Source organism: Stomoxys calcitrans, chromosome 1, assembly GCF_963082655.1.
Source record: "Stomoxys calcitrans chromosome 1, idStoCalc2.1, whole genome shotgun sequence".
In the NCBI taxonomy this organism is placed as follows: Eukaryota; Metazoa; Arthropoda; class Insecta; order Diptera; family Muscidae; genus Stomoxys; species Stomoxys calcitrans.
In genome coordinates this window covers 15,584,090-15,610,999 of record NC_081552.1, presented here as the reverse complement: position 1 = coordinate 15,610,999, position 26,910 = coordinate 15,584,090, and the positions used below count along the sequence as shown (strand labels likewise).

The window sequence follows — 26,910 nt, the reverse complement described above, 5'->3', positions numbered from 1 at the left end:
TTCGAGGGTACCAACAAGGCCAAAGAGCTAATTATAACCTTGCATAAATCAACATAAAATTAAAACACAGACTTGCGTACACTCACACACTCGCATTACAACCGAATGCAATTGTGTTTCATGTACCACTTTTACAAAAGTATAATTTAATCCTCATCTAATCCGGTTTTAAATACCAATCACAACAGTAGCCATCTGTGGCCAGGGACAATGCTAAGAGAGCAGCGTGCATTCATCTATCTATCCAAGGCTATTTCATAAATTAGGTTATATGACTGCATACAAATTTGGTATATGTTTAAACGGACATTAAAAATTCAGTGTGGTGTGTGTGTGTTGAGAAGCCAATATTATCTAATTCCTAGTTATGGGTTTGTGAAGAGTTGTGTTGTGTGCCCATGGGGCCATAGAAACGTTATTATAACAAACCAATGCCATCCAATGATGCTTTTACATAATTAACGCTTAAATAATGAAATAATTTAAATAGCTTGCAACAGCCATTACGGAATTTCAAATTTCACAGAAAGTTGAAGTGAACATAAGAATTATTGGATCATACCAAATTAGGGAGACTTTTCCCACTGTACCACTTCACCTGAAAGCAGCCGATGGGAGCTACAATAATAGAAGTTATGTAGACTAGGGAAACATCCGTATGTTGTCTTTTATACGGATGTTTCCAGATTACATAGTCATTTGGATTTTGAGATGTATTCTAAAGAACTTGGACTAGATACATCGATGAAGTTAGCCGGTTGATGTAGTCTCTAGCTTTGATCAATGGTAGAAACTTCTGTCTCTGAGGTATCAAAATGGACTAAAATATCCATGTGAGTCTGATTGCGAACTGCTGACAAAACATAAGGTAGAGGGCGAACCCTCCGCCCCAGCAAGATCTCGGAGATGGCCTCATGCGAGATTTTGTTTGCGCTCTTGTGAGAATTTCAAAACAAAAACTTGTTATTAAAATTTGAGGTGTTCCCCCCAGGTGGACCACCTCAACTTCAAACCCCCGTCAAAGGTATACAAAGACCTAACATATGGTACGGTATGGTACTCAAATAGAAGGTATTCGAGAGCAAAAACGAATCTGATATCAAATGTTGAGACCAAGTGTTTATGATGACGCCTCACTTCCAAAACGAATACAATTGCCGACCTTGGCAATATGGGGTTCAAATTACAAGTATTTGGGAGTGGATCATGGAATTGATAACCACTTTCGGGACTTAGTGTTTGACGGTCCGCCCACCACCAAAAACACCCCCAAAACCGAACTTATTTACTGAACACTAGTCAAAGAAAAGGTCTTTGAGTGTAGAACATGAATCGGATGAATCAAGTGTCTGGTGGCCACCCCACCCCCAGTAACCGGACATGCATATTTAGCGACCATAACAACATGGGGTTCCAAAGAAAAGCATTTCTCGGGGCGAAATATCTAGGTGGCCGTTCCATCCATATTAGATCAGCTACTGACCATGGGAATATGGGGCCCAAAAAAAGGTATTACAGAGTGAAACAAGTAATAAGTCATTAAGTAAGGCCGGGCCGAACTTTGGATACCCACCACCTCAAATAAAGGGTGATTTTTTTGAGGTTAGGATTTTCATGCATTAGTATTTGACAGATCACGTGGGATTTCAGACATGGTGTCAAAGAGAAAGATGCTCAGTATGCTTTGACATTTTATCATGAATAGACTTACTAACGAGCAACGCTTGCAAATCATTGAATTTTATTACCAAAATCAGTGTTCGGTTCGAAATGTGTTCATTCACCGTAACGTTGCGTCCAACAGCATCTTTGAAAAAATACGGTCCAATGATTCCACCAGCGTACAAACCACACCAAACAGTGCATTTTTCGGGATGCATGGGCAGTTCTTGAACGGCTTCTGGTTGCTCTTCACTCCAAATGCGGCAATTTTGCTTATTTACGTAGCCATTCAACCAGAAATGAGCCTCATCGCTGAACGGTGAATGAACACATTTCGAACCGAACACTGATTTTGGTAATAAAATTCAATGATTTGCAAGCGTTGCTCGTTAGTAAGTCTATTCATGATGAAATGTCAAAGCATACTGAGCATCTTTCTCTTTGACACCATGTCTGAAATCCCACGTGATCTGTCAAATACTAATGCATGAAAATCCTAACCTCAAAAAAATCACCCTTTATATATAAATTAACCACCTTATATCATAATGCAGTGAAAAATGCATCATTTATGAACCCATATATCTAAATATAGTCCGTTCTCCACCATATTCATCGGATTAAAATTTCACCTTTTATGGGCCTAAGTACTTAAATCGATCTTAAATCAGATCTCCCCATAGGATATTCTTCGTCCTACCGACTGGTTCGCTCTTCGTCGCCCATTCCCTTGAATCGGACTGCATCGACACGAAAGGCTTCGGGGAAGAGGTGTGCACTTGAGTCGTGATGTGTCTTGTCACGCATGAGTCTCGTGATTCATAAGTGAGATCCATGAACGTGATTGAATTAAAATTGTTCGTACGTGAAATCATGCTCACGAGACTAATCACGACTCACAAGACACTCACGACTCACATAACGAAACGCAAAATTTTTTGCATTCTCTCAAATCGTGCATAAAAATGAAAATACAAAATAAATTTAGTTGCAGGGCATAAGTTTATTCTACATACCAAACTTATGTCAACCCAGCAAAAATTAAAGCTTTTAGGAACCGGACAAGTATGACCGAGAGACCGGTTTACATGGGAGCTACCTCAGGTTATAGGCTGATTTGGACAGTTGTTGGTCATAACAGAACACGGCATGCAAACTTTAAGCCAAATCGGACAAAAATTGTGGCTTGTATGGACTCAAGAAGTTAAATTGGGAGATCGGTTTATATGGGAGCTATATCAGGTTAAACAACCGATGTGGACCGTACTTGGCAAAGTTGGGAAAAGTCATAATAAACACTACATTTTCACAATTTCAGCCAAATCGGACAAAAATTGCGGCTTGTAAGGGTTCAAGATGTCAAATCGGGAGATCGGTTTATATGGGAGCTATATCCGGACCGTACTTGGCACAGTTGTCGGATGTCATGACAGAACGCAACTTGCAATATTTCACCCAAATGGCCAAAAATTGCGGCTTGTAAGGGTTCAAGAAGTCAAATCTGGAGATGGATGGTTTAAATGAGAGATATATCTAAATCTGAACCGATATGGCCCATTTGCAATCTCCAATGACCTACGTTAATATTGAGGATTTGTGCAAAACTGCAAGCGGCTAGCTTTACGCGTTCGATCACTATCGTGATTTCAACAGACGGAAGGACATGGCTAGATCGACTATGAATGTCAAAACGATCAATAATATATATACTTTATGAGATGGACCCCTCATATATCAGATTCGTGCTCTGGTCTCTAATACCTTTCATTTGGCTTATATTTCCATTTGGCGGGCTTTGGAGGTCGGGCGGCTCCCCTAAATATCCCACCCTAAATAAGAATACCCAATTTCTGTTTTTGAGTTTTTATAAACAAACTAAATTTCGCTTAAATTGCCCCACCCATCTCCGAGATCTGGCTTTTTTTAAAATAATGTATGGAGAGGGTCCGCCCATTAAAGGTTGAATGTTAGATTTAACTCATTCTTTTGGTTTTGGTGCTGGATTGGAATAGATAAACCATTCACAGTGGGTATCAGATTCATACTCTACTCCCAAAAACCACATTTGAGCTACATATTGCTATAGTCAGTATATATGTATGGTTTAGGGAGAGTTTATTAATGGGGCATCCCTGAAACACTTGGCCCTAAAAACGATGTCAGATTGATCCCCTTTTTGCCATAATTCACAAACATGTCCAATCTTAGCGAAATGTAGGGTGGGGCCGCCACCCACCTACTTAGCCCTGAAAAAATATCAGCATTGTGCTCTACTTTCAAATTCCTTATACAATATTTAAGCCCGCATTGCCATTGGTTTGGGAGAGTTTATGGGGTGAGACGATCCCCAAACACTTGGCCTCAAAATTGGCTTTCAAATTCGTTTTCTAGTATCAAATATCTATTATTTATTGCCATAGTAGGCAAACATGGCTGGTTTGGAGGAATCTTAGGATGCGGACCCTAAAATAATATCAGCATCGTGCTATAGCATGATTTTGTTTGAGACCCATGATTTCAAGCATTGTGAAGGTGGCCATCATGATATTAATGGCTACGGGTCTCGTTCAGATCCACACTGATTAAATTTTTTGTATGCTTATCTATATTCAAAATCATTTGTCAAGCAACCACTTGGGATACCACATTTTTAAAGGTCCGTAGTTTCTTCTGTGTCTATCCCAATATGGTAAAATGTGTACTCACTACCAAAGACCTTTTATTTTTGTGCTATTCTATCTTGATCGGCCCTCATGTATTAATTTTAATTCCTTTTACTTTGGGTAGGATAGGGGAGGGAGATTGGCCTCTGACACATCCTTTCATTTTAGTAAAATATATTCTCGGTCGTCCTACATGATAGTTTGATGTTGTTTTTATTGGGAAAAGGGGGTCGGTCCCCCCGAAGCTAAAACCCAAAAGACAATTTATGTTAGTCCTTATTTGTTGCGATCTTCATGTCCTACCGAACGGCAGAACGTGACCCAGATACTTAAATCCTTATATCAATGATAGATTCGAACTCTACTGTTATACACCTGTCCTTCATATGTGATCCCGATTGAACTACACGTCCTATTGAAGGATATTTTGTGGGTGGGCGGTCCCATACTCTGTCCCAAATGTGTATATCAGATTCGTAGTCAAATCCCAAAGACCTGTCATTTGAGACCCATTTTGTAACGTTGGACATTAATGCCCGTTTTGGGGGTTTTTGGGGTTGGAGAGGCCCCTCAGACATTTAGGACGAAATTCGTGTAACAGATGTGTACTCAACTTCCAAACACCTTTCATTTGACACCCATATTGTCCCAATCGGTAAATATGTTCTGCAGAGAGGTTTTGAGGGGTGGGGAGGACCCTCAGACACCTACGAATATTTTTTTTTTTTTTTTCAGACTCTTTTTTTAAATACCTTTCATTTGATAGCCATGTTGTCTAAAGCGGTAAAAGTGTCCTGTTGTGTGTGTGTGTTTTTTTTTTTTTTGGGTTAGGGGAGGTGGAATCCGCCCGACGATTAAGGTGACATTTTAATTCCAAGTTCGTACTCTACTCCTAAATACCTTTCAATTGATACCAATAATGTCCCAATCGGCAAACATGTCCCTTCGGATGGGTTTTGGGATGGGGCGTCCCCCAGGTTAATTGATCCAAAATTGTTATACCAATTTAGTATTTTTAGATTACCAGTATATGGCGTGCAAAATTTCGCTTAAATCGGTGCACTCTCGTCCAACCATTGTCTCAAGAATCCCGATTTAGATACGCATGCTCCAAATATTTTTACCCAGGCTCATATTCCGATATAGCCGCCATATAGTTGATCAATTGATTACACTTATTAAATAGAATTTACAAACGATAGAATGGTTACAAACGATATCGGAATTGGAAAATCCAAGGCAATTTCTAATTACCATGGTGATATAAACGAATTGAATGAAACTTTTGTTAATATTCCGACCTTAGATATAGACTCGACTTTTTACCTAGACACTAATGGGCTTCCGGAAAGCACAAATATTGATTGCAGTTTTGAGTTTCGATGTGTATCGCACGACGAAGTTTTACATAGGCTTAGGTCAATCAAGTCAAATGCTATTAGTCTTGATAACATTGACCCAAGATTCATTAGAATATTAGTTCCTTACCTTCTACCTTATTTTATTCTTCTCTAATTCAATTCTAATCTCCAGTGCATATCCGACCATTTGGAAAGATCAATTATAATCCGTCAATCACTAAATTGAATGGTGATTTCCGTCCGATTTCTATATTATGTTACCTCTCGAAAGTTTTCGAGAAGAGTTTGCATAAACAAATGTCCGAAGATTCATGATGGAGATATCATGAATTTGTTGTCCGATAAATAATCCGGGTTTCGTGCCCATCATTGTTGCGTTAGTGCATTAGTTGAAGTTTCGGAATCAATTAGAAGCGAAATTGATGATGGCAATGTTAGTTTTCTCGTCCTACTAGGCCATTCAAAGGCTTTTGACTCTGTTGATCATCATAACTTATATATGAAGCTCAGAAGATTTTTCAATTTCAGCAATAGAAGTATCAATTTGGTTCAATCATATCTTAGCAATCGGCAACAGTCAATGAACGTAGGGGATTCAATATCAGAGCCAATTCTATTGCGCAAGGGAGTTCTTCAAGGCTCAATAATTGGTCCTCTCCTTTTTTCGCTCTACGCAAACGAGCAAAGCTGCCATATAAACCGATCTTGGGTCTTGACTTCTTGAGTCTCTAGAGAGCGCAATTCTTATCCGAATTGAATGAATTTTTGCACGACGTGTTTTGTTATGACATCCAACAACTGTGCCAAGTATGGTTCAAATCGGTTTATAACCTGATATAGCTGTCATATAAACAGATCTGGGGATTTGACTTCTTGAGCTTTTAGAGGGCGCAATTCCTATCCGATTTGGCTGAAATTTTGCATGACGTATTTTATTTTTACTTTCAACAACTGTGTCAAATAAGGTTCAAATCGGTTCATAACCTGATATAGCTGCCATATAAACCGATCTGGGATCTTGACTTCTTGACCTAGAGGTCGCAATTATTATCCGATATGCCTGAAATTTTGTACGACGGATCCTCTCATGACCATCAACAACGTGTTTATTATGGTCTAAATCGGTCTGTAGCCCGATACAGATCCCATATAACTCGTTCTCTCTTTTTTACTTCGTGAGCCCCAATGGGCGCAATTCTTATACGAATTGGCTGAAATTTTACACAGGTCTCCAACATATAATTTAATTGTGGTCCGAACCGGACCATATCTTGATATCGTTTTAATAGCAGAGCAACTCTTTTCTTATATCCTTTTTTGCCTAAGAAGAGATGCCGGGAAAAGAACTCGACAAATGCGATCCATGGTGGAGGGTATATAAGATTCGGCCCGGCCAAACTTAGCACGCTTTTACTTGTTCTCCTTTCCTTCTGGGTATTACAAAGCAAATGCACTAACTCATAACACCCTGCGCCGCAGCAGCGGTGGAGGGTATAAGAATGAAACTTACCTATTGATAATATTTTGATCTTGATTAAAACCATCATCCATCCACCCAACATTAGTTTAATAAATGTATTTTGATGCCCGATCTCCCTATGCAGGGTATTGAGGCTATTAAACAGGGTATTGAGGCTTTAAAAGATAAAACATTTTTTTTATTAGCCGATTTCGATGAAAATTGGCACAGTGAGTTCTGGTAGATCCATACCCATTCCTCTCAAATGTTATCCAAATCGGACCATATTTGGATAAAGCTGTCATACAAACCGATCTCCCCATATAAAAATCCTATAAAAAGAGGATTTTTCATCCGATTTTGATGAAATTTGAAACAGACAGTTTTGATAGACCTCTACACCTTTTTGTTGAGTGTCGTATTTATCCAAATATGGTCCGATCTGGACGTTATTCAATAAAAAGGTGTAGAGAGGTACCAAAGCTCGATGATTTATGGCTTAATGGCGGGCAGTCGGTCTATAAGCAACTATATCTAAATATGGTCCGATCAGGACCCCATTTCACAAAAATGGGTAGGAACTTTCAATGCCATTTTTTTTTCAATTTCGAAGAAATTTTTAATTAAAATCAGAACTGCTGCAATATTTTGCCAAAATTTTCAATGAAAATCTAATTTTAACATAATATTATAGAAAGTCCATTTTTTAATAGAAACAGATGTACGACCGAATTTCATTAATATTTTCTATGAAAATAAAATTTCGACGGAATTTTCCAAACAAAAAAAAATTGCTGTGGCCATTAAAAATGTTCTTTAATAGTCAAAAAACACGACATCAATATCCAAATTTGAGATTGAATAAAAGGGGGAACGCCCCTCTCGCTCTGGCATATTGACCAATCAGGAAAATATGGGATTAAAAGCTTATTGGAATTAGAATATGTATCTGAGATTCAAATTCAAATCGGACATTTGTGAGGTCTATCGAACAGAGAAGTTGAATATTGAAATTTCTAGGGGATTTCGATGCATCCGATTAAAGTTATGCACACTGAAAGTGCACTAAACGCACACCGTGTAGCTTTATTTTGAATATCAACCTATAGCAGTGAATGTAGGGTTCGAGTCCTGGCGAGAGTAGCCACAACACATTGTCAGGTATTAATAATGCTCTTATATGTTGGCGACCTTTGCGAGGCCTCCAACCATGTAAAATTTCTCTAACTAGAGATGTATCTATGCAACATGTCATTCGAATTTGTTTATAAAAAGGTGATTGCTTAAATTGAGCTAACTTTTAGAACGGACAGCACTCATTATTAAGGGAAAAGTTGCCCTTCTCTATGATATGAGGGAAGACACCTCCTTCTCTTTCACATCCTTAATGCCAAGTTCGTGGGAAAATTTACATTTTATTTGTCATTTTTCTAGGATACATGTCACTCCTTAAAGTTGAAAAAAATTTTTTGAGTATATTTTGCATAAAATTAGGGCTAATTTGAATATTGCCCCACCATTATATACTCTTTCTTAAACAAACTCTAATCTAATCAAATTCTAGTGGTACTGCATTTTCATTTCTCATGACGAACAAAAAAAAAAAAAAAAAGATTTTCTTTGGATAGCAGATTATTTCCGCTATACGCTATCAAACAAAAAGGTTGTTTTTTTGCCAAATTGCCCCTAAGAAAAATAAGAAGAAGAGGACACCGGAAAGTTTACTTTACCCGCAATACTTATTTTAGTTCTCACTCATTTTTGTCGCCAAAAATAAAATAAAGTAAATGAACGCAACGTAACGCAAGGCAACAGCACTTCCCAAATCGTTGATGCTGTAAATGATCATTATCCTTGTAGCAGACAAAATTTAATTTAAACTCAAAATTGGGTTATTTTCCCGTTTGTAGTTTTTCGTTGCCAAGTGCCAAATCCTGTACATATTTCCTTTTTGCAACGACACACATTTCCGATAAATTTAAATTATGCTGGCGGCAACGGGCTCTGCTTTCTCTCTTTTTTTTTGGGTTGAGAATTTTTGACAAACTTTTGAAAATGTCAAATGTGGCTAAATGGAACTTTTCTGGGGAATGAACTAAATTGGCATGTAAGTTGTAAATGGAAAACTAAATGCTAAAAATATAATGCCTATAATTCCAAGAAAATCAAATGACTAAAAACAAGTCAATGCGTGCTTAGTTCGGCCGGGTCGAATCTTATATACCCTCCACCATGGAACACATTTGTCGAATTCTTTTCCCGGTGTCTCTTTTTAGGCATACAAAGGAAAGGACAAAAGAAAATAATTGCCATGCTATATCAAGCTATGGTCCGATTCGGACCATATGAAATGAATGTTGGAGACCATAGTAGAAGCCATTGTGTAAAATTTCAAGCAAATGGAATAAAAATTGCGCCCTTTTGGGGCTCATAAAGGAAAATAGGGAGATCGTTTTAAAGGGCAGCTGTATTAGGCTATAGACTGATTCAGACCATATTTGACACGTATGTTGAAGGTCATGGGAGAAGACGTGGTACAAAATTTCAGATAATAATCAAATAATAATTGCGTCCTATAAATGCTCAAGAAGTCAAGATCACAGATCGGTTTATATGACAGATATATCAGGTTATAAACCGATTTGAACCATGCACAGTTGTTGAAAGTCATAACGAATCACGTTATGCAAAATGTCAGCGTAATCGGATAGGATTTGCACCCTCTAAAGGCTTAAGAAGTCAAGACCGCAGAACGGTTTATATGACAGCTATATCAGGTTTTGCACCGATATCAACCATAATTAGAGCAGTTGTTAGAAATCATAACAAAACACCTCGTGCAAAATTTCAGCCAAATCGGATAAAAATTTCTCCCTGTAGTGGCTCAAGAAGTCAAGATCCTAGAACGGTTTATATGGCAAAAAAATAAATACAAACTTTTGCACATGAACTTTCCACTAAGGAACAGGGGCAAACTTCTCATATATCAATGAGAGCAGTCTGATTCATGTTTTAAGCTCATCGATAAGGGGCCTCCTTTTTTATAGTCGAGTCCGAGCGGCATGCCGCAGTGCGACACCTCATTGAAGAGAAGATTTACATGTCATAGTACCTCACAAATATTGCCAGCAAAAGTTTCTATAAATGCAAAGTCGGGCGGGGCCGACTATATAATAGCATACACCACTGAGAATACGTACTTCGTTCAATACATGGAACCAATGATGAAATCTATTCAGACTTTAATTTTGCATACCCATTGCAATATTGAATAGAACCTTGTAAGATTTTCTTACGATAGGACCTGAAGTGTGGCTACTACAGCCTTTAAGGGCCTATATCTAAATCTGCACCGATTTTTATTAAACTTTGAACACACATTAGGACGTCAAAAAAAATACCTTGTGCTTAGTTTTGTAGAGATAGGACCAAAATTGTGGTTGTTACAGCCTTAAAATTCCATATCGGATGAAAACTATATGTGGGAGCTATATCTTAATCTGGACCGATTTTGACGAAATTTTGAACATATATGTAGATGTCAAATAACACATCTCGTACTAAATTTTGTAAAGATCGGACCAAAATTGTGGCTTCTACAGCCTCAATAGGCCATATCGGATGAAATGTATATATGGGAGCTATATCTAAATCTGAACCGATTTTTTTTTAAATCAATAGCGTTCGTCTTTAAGCCAAAGAAGTAACATGCGCAAAATTTCATGACAATCGTACAATAAATACGACCTGTACCTTGATCACAAGAATACATGGACAGATGAACATAGGTAAATAGAATCAGGAAGTGGTTCTAAGCCGATCGGTATACTTAACAATGGGTCTAGCTCTTCTCCTTCTTAGCGTTGCAAACAAATACACAAACTTATAATACCCTGTACCTCAGTGGTGGTGTAGGGTATAAAAACTTGAAAAAAATTGTCAATAGAAATCAAATTTTAAAATAATTTGCTTTATATAGCTTAAAACCATGGAGCTGATAAAACAGAGGCGAACGCCTGACCCAAGCGGACACATTGACCGATCAGGGTAAAAATGGGATCGAATGAAAACTATTGGGTTGCCCAAAAAGTAATTGCGGATTTTTCATATAGTCGGCGTTGACAAATTTTTTCACAGCTTGTGACTCTGTAATTGCATTCTTTCTTCTGTCAGTTATCAGCTGTTACTTTTAGCTTGCTTTAGAAAAAAATTGTAAAAAAGTATATTTGATTAAAGTTCATTCTAAGTATTATTAAAAATGCATTTACTTTCTTTTAAAAAATCCGCAATTACTTTTTGGGCAACCCAATATTTGGAAAGAGAATACAAATCTTACATCTTGTTTTTTTTTTTTTAATCACGCAAGTGCTTTACGTTGGAGACGATAGTTAAGGATTGTAGGGGGCGAAGAGGGAGTAATGTTTATTGACATTGGTTTTGAATTGCCGGATGTAGTAGATGGCGGGAAAGATATCTGCCGGAAAATCGAGTCCACATTCGAAACGTCCGTGGGAAAAGGAAATTTCTCAGCAGTGCGCGGTGCCATCAGCTGGCCAATCAATTACAAACCGGTGTGAGCTTCTAAAAAGTCTTGTATTTTCGACAAACAACCTCAAGTGAGCAATCAGAGGACTAGTTTTCTAAGAACACACACCATGAAAGTATCGAGAGGACAGCGCCACACAACCCACATTTCGACGGCGAAAACAATAAACACCAATCAACACCAACGCCCACTGTCAAGCAACCCCAGGGATGATTTTGAAGCTCTGGTCCATATATGCGAGTTGTATGCCATCTTCGGTCTGATGTTCGCATTAGATCTTAAGGAAATTAGAGGGAATGAAATATTTTTTACACTGCTTCAGAAAGCCCAAGCAATTGAATGATTTCTGCGACACTTCAAATACATGTTTTGACCAAGGGACATTACATTGTATCTTCATGCCAAAATATCCGAGCCCCTGACTGTCCGATATTAAAACAATAATATATAGTAATTGATACTTTTCAAGTGTCATTGAATCGTTGGAAGGACAATAGACAGCACTGCGTTTTGTGTGCATTAAAATCCCCTTCATTCGACCCGATTCAGAAATAACAAGGGAGGCTATTACGTCGATGGCAAGAGAATGCAGCAATGTATCGTGAATCGTGAGTTGTCGTGTAACGCGTTAGTCACGTGAGTGAGATCCAAATTCAATCGCCTGATCGTGCGGGACCGTAATTTAATTAATTGAGTGACTGAAATCATGCTCACGACTCACACGACTCTCACGACCCACAAGAAAATCACAACTGAAGCACAAAAAAAATAACGAAAAACAAATTGTTCTCATGCTCCCAAATCATACGGTACCTAAACGTACGAATCTGTCTACAGATGCATAACAATCAAAAGAGCAAAGAAAGGTTTAGGAAGGGCTGATACATTTTATACATTAATATTCGTATGTTCAAATGTGGTATGATTTGAGACGCATGGAAAAATAATTCGCTTCATGGTATTCGCTGACTCGTGATTTTCTCGTGAGTCGTTATTGTTTCGTGAGTGTCCTGTGAGTCGTGATTTTCTCGTGTGTCGTAAGTGCCTCGTGGTTTTTTCATGGAAGTTAATTTGGATATAGCTGCCATGAAAAAACCATGCCATGCCATGCCATAAAAAAATACACTCATAGAAGAAAAGTTTGCTGAAAATAGCATACACTGTCTGCTGAATTTTAGTAGTTAATTTTGCTGCTATTGTAGCAGTAGGTCTGCTATTACAGCAGTAGTACTACAATTTCAGAGTAGTAGGCTTACTGCTGAAAATAAATGCGCTTGCAGTGGTTCTAGAAGTGAAAATCGGGCAATACACATATATGACAGCTATATCTAAGTCTAGACCGATTTCTACGAAATTCACCAGTAATAATAAGAGTCAAAGGAAAATACTTTCTGCCAAATTTCGAGAGAATCGGTTACCAAATGACCGACGAACATATATATGGGAGCTGTATCAAAATCTGAACCGATTTCGATCAAACTTCTTAGATTAGTCAATAAATGCACTTGCAGTGGCTCTAGAAGTGAAAATCGGGCGATATACATATATATGAGATCTATATCTAAATCTACTCCGATTTCTATGAAATTCACCAGTAATGTCGAGAGAAAATGCTTCCTACCAAATTTCAAAAAAATCGTTTAACAAATGACCATTTTATGGCGTTATTACTGTAAATCGGACGAACATATATATGGGAGCTATATACTAATTTGAACCTATTTTTTTTTTTTCAATTTCAATAGGCTTCGTCTCTAGGCCGAAAAAAATTTATGTATTAAGTTTGAAGACGATCGGATGAAAATTTCGACCTGTAGATTCCACACATATTAACATGAACAGACAGACAAACGGACGTATCCAAATCGAATCAGAAAGTGATTCTGAGTCGATCAGTATACTTATCAATGGGACTATCACTCTTACTTCTGGGTGTTACAAACAAATGCACTAAGTTATAATATAGTGTACCACAGTAGTGGTACAGGGTATTATATATAACAAGTAACAGCGTGCTAAGTTCGGCCGGGCCGAATCTTATATACCCTCCACCATGGATCGCATTTGTCGAGTCCTTTTCCCGGCATCTCTTCTTAGCAAAAAACAAGTAAAAGCGTGCTATGTTCGGCCGGGCCGAATCTTATATACCCTCCACCATGGATCGCATATGTCGAGTTCTTTTCCCGGCATCTCTTCTTAGGCAAAACAAGTAAAAGCGTGCTAAGTTCGGCCGGGCCGAATCTTATATACCCTCCACCATGGATCGCATTTGTCGAGTTCTTTTCCCGGCATCTCTTCTTAGGCAAAAAAGGATATAAGAAAGGAGTTGCTCTGCTATTAAAACGATATCAAGATATGGTCCGGTTCGGACCACAATTATATAATATGTTGGACACCTGTGTAAAATTTCAGCTAATTCGTATAAAATTGCGCAGATTGGGGCTCACGAAGTAAAATAGAGAGAACGATTTATATGGGATCTGTATCGGGCTATAGACCGATTCAGACCATAACAAACACGTTTGTTGATGGTCATGAGAGGATCCATCGTACAAAATTTCAGGCATATCGGATAATAATTGCGACCTCTAGGGGTCAAGAAGTCAAGATCCCAGATCGGTTTATATGGCAGCTATATCAGGTTATGAACCGATGTGAACCTTATTTGACACAGTTGTTGAAAGTAAAAATAAAATACGTCATGCAAAATTTCAGCCAAATCGGATAGGAATTGCGCCCTCTAGAAGCTCAAGAAGTCAAATCCCCAGATCTGTTTATATGACAGCTATATCAGGTTATGAACCGATTTCAACCATACTTAGCACAGTTGTTGGATATCATAACGAAATACATCGTGCAAAAATTCATTCAAATCGGATAAGAATTGTGCCCTCTAGAGGCTCAAGAAGTCAAGACCCAAGATCGGTTTATATGGCAGCTATATCAGGTTATGGACCGATTTAAACCATACTCGGCACAGTTGTTGGATATCATAACAAAACACGTCGTGCGAAATTCCATTCCAATCGGATAAGAATTGCAACCTCTAAAGGCTCAAGAAGTCAAGACCCAAGATCGGTTTATATGGCAGCTATATCAGGTTACGAACCGATTTGAACCATACTTGGCACAGTTGTTGGATATTATAACAAAACACGTCGTGCAAAATTTCATTGTGATCGGATAAGAATTGCGCACGCTAGAGGCTCAAGAAGTCAAGACCCAAGATCGGTTTATATGGCAGCTATATCAGGTTATGGACCGATTTAAACTATACTTGGCACAGTTGTTGGATATCATAGCAAAACACGTCGTGCAAAATTTCATTCCAATCGGATAAGAATTGCGCTCTCTAGAGGCTCAAGAAGTCAAGACCCAAGATCGGTTTATATGGCAGCTATATCAGGTTATGGACCGATTTGAACAATACTTGGCACAGTTGTTGGATATCATAGCAAAACACGTCGTGCAAAATTTCATTCCAATCGGATAAGAATTGCGCTCTCTAGAGGCTCAAGAAGTCAAGACCCAAGATCGGTTTATATGGCAGCTATATCAAAACATGGACCGATATGGCCCATTTACAATACCAACCGACCTACACTAATAAGAAGTATTTGTGCAAAATTTCAAGCGGCTTGCTTTACTCCTTCGGAAGTTAGCGTGCTTTCGACAGACAGACGGACGGACGGACGGACGGACGGACGGACGGACGGACGGACAGACGGACGGACATGGCTAGATCGACATAAAATGTCACGACGATCAAGTATATATATACTTTATGGGGTCTCAGACGGATATTTCGAGTAGTTACAAACAGAATGACGAAATTAGTATACCCCCCATCTTATGGTGGAGGGTATAAAAAGGATATAAGAAAAGATTTGCTCTGCTATTAGAGCGATATCAAGATATGGTTCGGTTTGGACCACAATTAAATTATATGTTGGAGACCTGTGTAAAATGTCAGCCAATTCGAATAAGAATTACGCCCTTTGTGGGCTCAAGAAGTAAAATAGAGAGATCGATTTATATGGGAGCTATATCAGGCTATAAACCGATTCAGACCATAATTAACACGTATGTTAATGGTCATGAGAGAATCCGTCGTACAAAATTTCAGGCAAATCGGATAATAATTGCGACCTCTAGAGGCTCAAGAAGTCAAGATCCTAGATCGGTTTATATGGCAGCTATATCAGGTTATGAACCGATTTGAACCATACTTGGCACAGTTGTTGGTTATCATAACAAAATACTTCTTGCAAAAAGTCATTCAAATTGGATAAGAATTGCGCCCTCTAGAGGCTCAAGAAGTCAAGACCCAAGATCGGTTTATATGACAGCTATATCAGGTTACGGACCGATTTGAACCATACTTGGCACAGTTATTGGATATCGTAACAAAACACGTCGTGCAAAATTTCATTCCAATCGGATAAGAATTGCGCACTCTAGAGGCTCAAGAAGTCAAGACCCAAGATCGGTTTATATGGCAGCTGTATCAGGTTATGAACCGATTTGAACCATACTTGGCACAGTTGTTGGATGTCATAACAAAACACGTCGTGCAAAATTTCATTCTAATCGGATAAGAATTGCGCACTCTAGAGGCTCAAGAAGTCAAGACCCAAGATCGGTTTATATGGCAGCTATATCAGCGTATGAACCGATTTGAACCATACTTATCACAGTTGTTGGATGTCATAACAAAACACGTCGTGCAAAATTTCATCCCAATCGGATAAGAATTGCGCACTCTAGAGGCTCAAGAAGTCAAGACCCAAGATCGGTTTATATGGCAGCTATATCAAAACATGGACCGATATGGCCCATTTACAATACCAACCGACCTACACTAATAAAAAGTATTTGTGCAAAATTTCAAGCGCCTAGCTTTACTCCTTCGGAAGTTAGCGTGCTTTCGACAGACAGGCGGACGGACGGACGGACATGGCTAGATCGACATAAAATTTCACGACGATCAAGAATATATATACTTTATGGGGTCTCAGACGAATATTTCGAGTAGTTACAAACAGAATGACGAAATTAGTATACTCCCCATCTTATGGTGGAGGGTATAAAAAAGGATATAAGAAAAGATTTGCTCTGCTATTAGAGTAGTTTTGTTATAACTTTCAACAATTGTGCTTAGTATAACCCCAATCGGTTCATAACTTTATATAACTTCCATATAAACCCATCTCCTGATTTTACTTCTTGAGCCCTTATAGGACTCAATTCTTATCATTACGCTTTTTTTGCGTGTGAAGAGATGTCGGGAAAGGAACTTGTTTTACCTATGATGTGGGATTATGCTTACCCGATTGGCTCAATTAATCAAAACACGGATATTTAATAAGTCAAAAGTTGAAGAATAAGTTTAATAGAAAATGTTAGGAAATTTTAAATGATTTGCAAAGTATATGTTGGTGTTGGTTTGAGAGTGTAGAGAAATGTATTGACACGTCTTTGATGTTTCGCGTCGTCGGACGCACTGAACTGTGGTGGTTGATTGACGCATGTGCAGGCCTATTTTTCTCTGTTCATACATTAATGAGATGCAGGGCAAAGGACTAGGCAAATGCCATCCATGGTGGATGGTATATAAGATGCGGCCCGACACGCTTTTACTTATTTCTAACATATTCTCACGGTGAAATATTTTTTTTTATGCGGCTCCTTTGATCTTCAAATGAATTGTATCATAAGCCCACCAAATAATGTGACAAAACAAAGCCGGTATCTATTGAAAATTGTTTTTTTTTTAACCCAAAACAAGAATCGGATATTCAAATTTGACGTCCACCGACCGAGAGGTGCGCCCCACCCGAACTAGTGCATTGACCGATTAGGTTAATATGAGATTCAAATGAAAGGTATTGTATTTGAAAAGACAAACGAATTTGCTATGTAAAAATGCGCAAAGTGTGTAAAAAACACCACTCCATTCCAAAATATTTGGAAAAATTTTTCTTTAGAACTAGAAGTTCAACCAAAAAATTTATATAAAATATTATATTTTATGCAAAAATCTAAAAACCTCATGCAAATTTTTTTCTAAAAAAAACTTCGTCCTTCAGAAGATTTATTTTTTTGCCTCTATAGTAACGATGAAATTTTTCTTTCTTTCATTCCTTTGATCCTCATTTTTACCAGTTCCCTCTTTCATATCGATTTTCTCCTCTATATCGATTCAAATTGCCCATCTCACTAAACTTTAATGGTAAATCAATTACAATTATTCTGAGATTCTTATGGTATTGCCTAAATGGACCCATTAGCAAAGTTCTCGCCCGGAAACTAAAGTTCATTGTTCCTTGCAACCACCAACATCAGTGCTTTTCAAGGAGGACAAAAAATATGTTTAGGGATAAGGTGTGGTCTTTACTTGCCACATGAGTGAATTTCAATGGGCACACCAATTACACCAACTCATAATCTTTAATAGCGAAACAAACAGCAAGCTAGAGGTGAATGCTGACATGGCATGTGTTTTGAATTTTCCAGTACAACGACACCACTACACATAGAATTTGATATTTCGCAACTACCACCATATATCTGCGCTCACTCTCTCCTTTGCTCTGTTAAATGTCATCAACTCTCCAAAGAACAATAAATACAGGACTAATAGAAATCTCTTCTAATCCCATTAATCAACACGTTTCTGTGTTAAAAATGGCACAAAATAACATTAGAGATTCCTTTTTTTGTTTTTGTTTGTTGCGAAGGATGGTCTCTCCGATATTTCATATCTCCCTAAAACAATGAAGAACAAACGACAACAGTCAAACAGTCAAATAAATGAAAATCCTGCAGTATATATAGGAGAATTGATGTCCCGTTGAAGTGGACTTCAGACCCAATATGATTGGTGTGAGTGATAAACCTTTGCTTGCGTTGGTTTTGTTTTTAATAATGATTTCCCTCGGGGGCAAGAACTCTCCACTTCACAAATTCACCGCTTTATGCTCCCTTGTATAGGAACATAAACGGTCTTATTATCAAACTATACGAGAGTGCAATGTTTTCCATACATGAGGGATAGATATAAAATTTTAGCAGAAAGTGGAAGTAACTTTTTAAGTGATTTATGTTGAAAGAGGTTTGCTTAACAAAATCAGACAGCCATTTAAGCAATTACAAAGTGTTGGAATCTTATGATAAATCATAAAAAAAGAGGAAAAGAAATCAGAATAAGCGATATGGAAGCTTTATAATATTTTGTTGTAGCTTCAAACCAAAGTATTAAAAATAAGTAAAAAAGGCGGCCAAACTTAGCCGGGCCGAACTTTGGATACCCACCACCTCGGGAATATATGTAAACCACCTTTCATCAGTTATATCGAAATATGTTACGATTTGGACGAAATACTAATAAGTACAAGTCATTGTTCAATATATCTAAAAATAAACCGATCTGAACTATATACGACATGGATGTCGAAAAGCCAAACATAAGTCACTGTGTCAAATATATGGAGGGGCTTAACTTAACTCTCTGTCCTAATTTTCGGCAACATCGGACAATAAATGGGCCTTCTATGGGCCCAAAACATTAAATTGAGAGATCGGTCTATATGACAGCTATATCCCAATCTGGACCGATCTGAGTGAAATTGAAGAAGGATGTCGAAGGGCCTAACACAACTCACTGTCCCAAATTTCGGCGACATCGGACAATAAATACGCTTTTTATGGCCCCAAAACCTAAAACCGAGAGATCGGTCTATATGGCAGCTTAATTTAACTCACTGTTCCAAATTTCGGTCTCTATGGCAGCTTTATTCAAAGTTGATCCGATCAGGGCCAAATTAAAGAAAGGCGTCGAAGGGCAGATGGCAACTCACTGTCCCAAATTTCAGCAAAATCGGACAATAAATGGGGCTTTTATGGGCCTAAGACCCTAAATCGGAGGATCGGTCTATATGGCAACTATAACCAAATCTGGACCGATCTGGGCCAAATTGACGAAGGATATCGTAGGGCCTAACACAACTCACTGTCTCAGTTAAGAACCTGATATAGCTCCCATATAAACCGATCTGTGGTCTGTTATAACTCTCAAGAACTGTGCCAATTACTCTCCATATTGGTCTATAACCGGATAAAGCTCCCAAATTTCACCAAAATCCATGGTGGTGTGTTCCCAAGGTTCGGCAAAAACAAATATCGCTTGATGTGGCGTTTTTAAAAGTTTTTTTATGGCTGCGGGTCCACCACCCTTCCACACCCTCCCCTTTAACCCAAAAACTCCATCCAAAATCAAAAGTGGACTTATACCTAATGGTATTAAAAATTGGATCGAACAACCCAAGGGAAACCGAGAGTGAACTTTGAATCTGATATCTATATTCTGGTCAAATGTGTTGGAAGCCACTTCACCCTAACAAAGTCGATCAATCATATTGACCCATCAGAACACTGTGTGATTTAACTTAAAGGTATGAGGGCGTGGACTGTGAATCTCATGTCCATATTCTGGTCATCTTACCCCAAAAGAGACGATCTATCATTTTTACCAAACTGGTCATTGTGTGACTTACATGAAAGGTATTTGAAAGTAGTTTACAAAAATTTTTTTATATATTTTTTCTTAATTTTGGTTAAATCACTGTCAAGTGTTTAACTTTTGCAGGTACTCTCGTGTAACTTAAATATCTCTATATGGCAGGTTCAATACATGAATGAATGACTTGATGTACACTTTGTTGCATGATTTCTCATTCATTTTTCCCTGATGGCAGAAAACAAAATCGCCACACTTTATGTCACGCACACCAATGCACACACAAACATTCAGGCACACTGGTAAGCTGATATTCACTGCTGATTAGAAGACATGGCTATGCTGACGACATTAAGGATAATATTGATGATGGTGTATGGAGGTCGTTCATTGTTCTTCTCAGTGTTATTGTTCGCACTGGACGCTGATACGGCTCAATGTTGCATTAGAGAGGGTGTCTCATTCCATAGGGATGGCTATGTGGATGACATTCTCTGCCTCTTTTGCTTTGGTATGTCAAGTACGTGTGTGTCATGTTTACGTACTTATATGAAGGAGGATTACCCACATTTTTATTCTCATTTAGTGACAAATTTCTACCTTTTATGGCTGATTTTATGAATTTTTTCACATTTTATTTTTTTTAGCCTTTACTATGGTGCTGGTTGTCCTTAGCAAATGCGTCATAGGTAGTGCTTGTGTGCTCTCACTCTCAGCCTCCCTCCCTCTGACAGCAGTTGCTTGTGAGCTCTGCATAAAAGTTAATGCACTTTTTTCTTTTGCCATGGCATTGTTGTTGCTGCTGCTGCTGGCTAGGGAATGAGTAATTGATAGATAGATAAATGATTTGCCATGGATGTAAGGATGTATGCATGTATGTCCTTTTTTATGCTCCCTGCAGGGACATTGTGGTTGAGCAATTTTGCTTTACACATACATATACTGGCATAAAGTTCACCTTTAAACCACACACACACTCGTTTATTCATTCACACAGAGAGGCAAACATACTGTGTGTGTGCGGCAAGGATCTTTTGAAGGTTGTGGCTGCATTTAATTGTATCTTATGGTTTGTCATTAAAATATTTACATTTATATGCGAAATTTTAAGGGCGTTTTTAGCGGATTTTCCCTCAAAATTGCAAGGATAATTATTTATAGCCCTATGAGTATGCCTGTGCATATATGGGTAGGCCACATACATACATGCATGTGTACTGAATGGCAAAATGTTTTCGTTAATCCTTAGCAATCAGCGGTGGGAATTGTAATTGATACACCATAATTAAGGGGCATTTGGGTGAGAGGAGAATTGGTAACAGCGTTATTTTGCTCATTACCCAGAAGAAAAAAAAATAGGATTTTAGAGGCTTTGGCATACTAAAAGAGATAATTTAAAATCTTTAGCCCATATAAAGTTATAGAAATTTTACTTAAAAGAATAAAATGTCCTTTAAATGTATTTTCTTTGTATAATTTGTCTTATTAAAGCATTTCCTTCTATTGTTCATGAACTTTCTGTTTTCTGGCTTTTTGCATAACATATATCAAAGTTACTTTTTCTATATCCCATAACTGTATGTCTTGAAAACTACTGCAAAACCAAATATATTTTGGCCCTTATACATTTAATCTCATATTTTCTTCAAAGAACCAAATTAATTTTCGACATTGACCTGTAATCGTGTAATCTTAAATGCAAATATTTACATAATATCAATAGGCAGCAGCGCAGCATATCAAGGCAAATGTATCCTCATGAGAGTAAAGCATCCTGGCTGATATGTTTACAATTTACACCCAATCGAAAGGTCCTTTCAATATCAATATCATATGGTGTGAATGTTTGAATTCTTTATTACATGCTATTCAAATTTAAGTGGAATTAGGTAATGAACATATATTGCTGGCCTGTAAACTACGTGTAATAGCGCTAACAAATTGAGGTAAATTTTAATATAAATAAATTTAAGAATCTTCTTATATATAACAAGTAAAAGCGTGCTAAGTTCGGCCGGGCCGAATCTTATATACCCTCCACCATGGATCGCATTTGTCGAGTTCTTTTCCCGGCATCTCTTCTTAGGCAAAAAAGGATATAAGAAAGGAGTTGCTCTGCTATTAAAACGATATCAAGATATGGTCCGGTTCGGACCACAATTATATAATATGTTGGACACCTGTGTAAAATTTCAGCTAATTCGTATAAAATTGCGCAGATTGGGGCTCACGAAGTAAAATAGAGAGAACGATTTATATGGGATCTGTATCGGGCTATAGACCGATTCAGACCATAACAAACACGTTTGTTGATGGTCATGAGAGGATCCATCGTACAAAATTTCAGGCATATCGGATAATAATTGCGACCTCTAGGGGTCAAGAAGTCAAGATCCCAGATCGGTTTATATGGCAGCTATATCAGGTTATGAACCGATGTGAACCTTATTTGACACAGTTGTTGAAAGTAAAAATAAAATACGTCATGCAAAATTTCAGCCAAATCGGATAGGAATTGCGCCCTCTAGAAGCTCAAAAAGCAAATCCCCAGATCTGTTTATATGACAGCTATATCAGGTTATGAACCGATTTCAACCATACTTAGCACAGTTGTTGGATATCATAACGAAATACATCGTGCAAAAATTCATTCAAATCGGATAAGAATTGTGCCCTCTAGAGGCTCAAGAAGTCAAGACCCAAGATCGGTTTATATGGCAGCTATATCAGGTTATGGACCGATTTAAACCATACTCGGCACAGTTGTTGGATATCATAACAAAACACGTCGTGCGAAATTCCATTCCAATCGGATAAGAATTGCAACCTCTAAAGGCTCAAGAAGTCAAGACCCAAGATCGGTTTATATGGCAGCTATATCAGGTTACGAACCGATTTGAACCATACTTGGCACAGTTGTTGGATATTATAACAAAACACGTCGTGCAAAATTTCATTGTGATCGGATAAGAATTGCGCACGCTAGAGGCTCAAGAAGTCAAGACCCAATATCGGTTTATATGGCAGCTATATCAGGTTATGGACCGATTTAAACTATACTTGGCACAGTTGTTGGATATCATAGCAAAACACGTCGTGCAAAATTTCATTCCAATCGGATAAGAATTGCGCTCTCTAGAGGCTCAAGAAGTCAAGACCCAAGATCGGTTTATATGGCAGCTATATCAGGTTATGGACCGATTTGAACAATACTTGGCACAGTTGTTGGATATCATAGCAAAACACGTCGTGCAAAATTTCATTCCAATCGGATAAGAATTGCGCTCTCTAGAGGCTCAAGAAGTCAATACCCAAGATCGGTTTATATGGCAGCTATATCAAAACATGGACCGATATGGCCCATTTACAATACCAACCGACCTACACTAATAAAAAGTATTTGTGCAAAATTTCAAGCGGCTTGCTTTACTCCTTCGGAAGTTAGCGTGCTTTCGACAGACAGACGGACGGACGGACGGACGGACGGACGGACGGACGGACAGACGGACGGACATGGCTAGATCGACATAAAATGTCACGACGATCAAGTATATATATACTTTATGGGGTCTCAGACGGATATTTCGAGTAGTTACAAACAGAATGACGAAATTAGTATACCCCCCATCTTATGGTGGAGGGTATAAAAAGCGTGCTAAGTTCGGTCGGGCCGAATAAAAATGTACCTTTTTGTATTTGAACTACTTTGGTCTCAAGAAGTCATATCGGGATATAGGTACTTAAGGGGCCTATATCACCATATTGACCGATTCAAATAAAACTTGGCGTTGATATTGTTAATCATAATATAAGGGTTTGGGCAAAATTTCACTCAAATCAGGTGAACAACAAGGTTTCTAAGGGCTCAAGAAGTCAAATCCAGGGATCATAAGTCAAGTCTTTGTTTGAGATCGGTTTATATGAGAGCTATATCAAAATCTGAACCGATATGGCCCATTTGCAATCCCCAACAGCAATCCCCTACATCAATATTAAGTATCTGTGCAAAATTTCAAGAGGTTAGCTTTATGTTCGACCGTGATTTCATGATTCCGACAGATGGATGGATGGACGGCTATGGCTAGGTATTCGGGAGTAGAATACGAATATCCAAATGTGGGACCAAGTATTTGGGGACCGCCGCTCCCCCAAAACACCACCGCTTGTCCAAAGAGGACAGGTTTACCGATCGTGGCAATATGGACCTCATGTGATAGGTATTTGAGATTAGAAAACGAATTTGATATCCAATTTTAAAGCCAAGTGTTTGGGGAACGCCTCATACAATATACTCTCCTTAAAAAAATGGTAATATGGTGTTAAAATAATATTATTTGGGAGTACAGCACGATGCTTCTATTTCTTCAGGGCTAAGTGGCTGGAGGACCACCCCACCACCCAAAACCACCCTAAGTCGGACATGCATATTTACCAAAACAACCCTAAGTCGGACATTCATATTTACCGACCATAGTACCATGAAAGGTATTTGGGGGTACAGCACGAAATTGCTATCCACATTCGGAACTACGTTTCCACACTAACCACACACTAACCCCTAAACCCACCAACCACCATCCTGCGGCTCTTCCCGCTCTCAAAATCCCTATTAGAATATCGGGCTCTAATAAAGTCTTTTAAAAATGACGCATATCTAACATCTAAACCCTATAATGACCCTAAATTCTCCGAGCGAAGTCATAGACCAATAAAGATCCTGTGGGATTCACATAAAGTTAAAGAGTGCCTTGTCGAAAATAAATACTCAGAAGATAATTTTTTCCATACAATGTAAAAGAAGTTGCAGAGGAGCCGGCTCGGTTCAGGTAATTTTCCATTAAAATACAATTTTAAAAAAAATTTCCATAAAAATAAAAAATTTACAAAATTTTCCATAGAAATAAAATAATGGCAATTATTTAATATTTCAAGAATTTACTATATCGAATTGAGTTATATAGTTTTACATACATAAAAGCTTTTTCGAAAATTGAGTAATGAGTAAAACTCATCAAGCTCTAGGTCTTTATGTGTGATTAATCCTCCTTTATTTCCCGATATTTCGAACTACCATTGAATTGCATACTCATGGGTTATTTTGTTAGGAAAATACAAAACACACAAAAACGTAAATCTATAGCAAAAGGTAATTTTTTTAGCTATAATCTTTTGGCAACACTGGTTTAAACAGCTCACGCACGTTTTGTGTTTTGTTTCAATGTCAAACATCTGCAGTTTGATCTGTAACTTAACCATGCATCGTCTCACAAACGAGCAACGCTTGCAAGATTATTGAATTTTGTTATCAAAATGCGTTCTCTGCTAAGAAAGTTCATCGCGCGCTTCTTCTATTTTACAGACGAAGCTAATCTTGGCCAAATGGGTACGTAAATAAGCAGATTTCGGAGTGAAGATCAGTCAAAAGCATTGCAAGAGCTTCTTGTATCCAATGTATCCAAAAAAGTCAATGTTTGGTGCATCAAATATGATGTGAATCGTAACGTTACTGTAAATGGTGAGCGCTACCGTTAGATGATATCTAAGATTTTTTTGCCCAAAATGCAAGAGCCCGACTTGCATGAAATGTGGTTTCAATAGGACGGTGCCACATGCCACACAGCACGCGTAACAGTGGACTTATTATGAGGCGAGTTAGGTGAACATTTTATTGGCCGCCTAGATCGTGCGGTTTAACGCTTTTAGACTAATTTTTCTGGCGCTTCAATTGACGCATTCGAAGACAACATTGAAGCATTTATTTGTGAGATAACTGCCAAAATGTTGGTAAGAGTCACGGTCAACATTTGCATTAAATAATCTTCAAACATTAAATTATATCAACCTTACTATCGATACAAATAAAGATTTCACGAACTTTCCTGAATTTTATGTTTTTTTTTGAAAAACTTTCTTTTAGCTCTTAAAAAATCACCCATTAGATGTACTACAATGTCGAAAGTTTATATTAATTAATTTTAGATTGAATTATTTCTATAAATAAATTTCATAATAAAATAAAGGGTGATTTTTTTGAGGTTAGGATTTTCATGCATTAGTATTTGACAGATCACGTGGGATTTCAGACATGGTGTCAAAGAGAAAGATGCTCAGTATGCTTTGACATTTCATCATGAATAGACTTACTAACGAGCAACGCTTGCAAATCATTGAATTTTATTACCAAAATCATTACCAAATTACCAAATTATCGAACATATTTACCGACCATGGCAATATAGGACTAAAATAAAAGATATTTGCAGTAGAATACGAATCTGAATAGAAATGTGGGACCAAGTTTCTGCAGGTCAACCCCTTGCCTAAAACACCCCCCAAACAGGACTTTTTTTTACTCACCATGACAATATGGGGCTTAAATAAAAGGTATTCGAATGTAGAATATTAGAATACGAATATGATATCCAAATGTGGTACCAAGCTGACCAATACCTTATGAAAGGTATTGGGGAGTAGAGCACGAAATTTATACCCACTTTCGGGACCAATCTTCTGGGGGTCTACCCCCTTACTTAAAATACCTCCCAAACAGCAATTATTTACTAACCATCGCAATATGGAGCTCAAATAAAGGTATTTGGGAGTAGAATACGAATATCCAAAAACCCCCTTAAGGATAAAAATTTACCGACCATGCCAATATGTGGCTCAAATGAAAGGTATTTGAGATTACAAAACTAATT

The 26,910-nt window shown here is 37.9% G+C and overlaps 1 protein-coding gene across 2 annotated transcripts in view; it reads left to right on the top strand.

The window, feature by feature from the left end:
- Positions 1-26,910, top strand: part of LOC106094806 (synaptotagmin-5) — a 448,991-nt gene that overhangs the window by 405,101 nt on the left and 16,980 nt on the right. Inside the window, exon 1 of one of the 2 annotated variants that reach the window (XM_059361033.1) lies at positions 9,202-9,252. The exons of the other annotated variant lie outside the window; for it this stretch is intronic. Within the exon in view, the coding sequence (XP_059217016.1) occupies positions 9,208-9,252 (45 nt within the window). The 5' untranslated portion in view covers positions 9,202-9,207. Of the gene's footprint in view, positions 1-9,201; positions 9,253-26,910 lie in introns of those variants that run through there. 2 annotated transcript variants of the gene reach the window in all.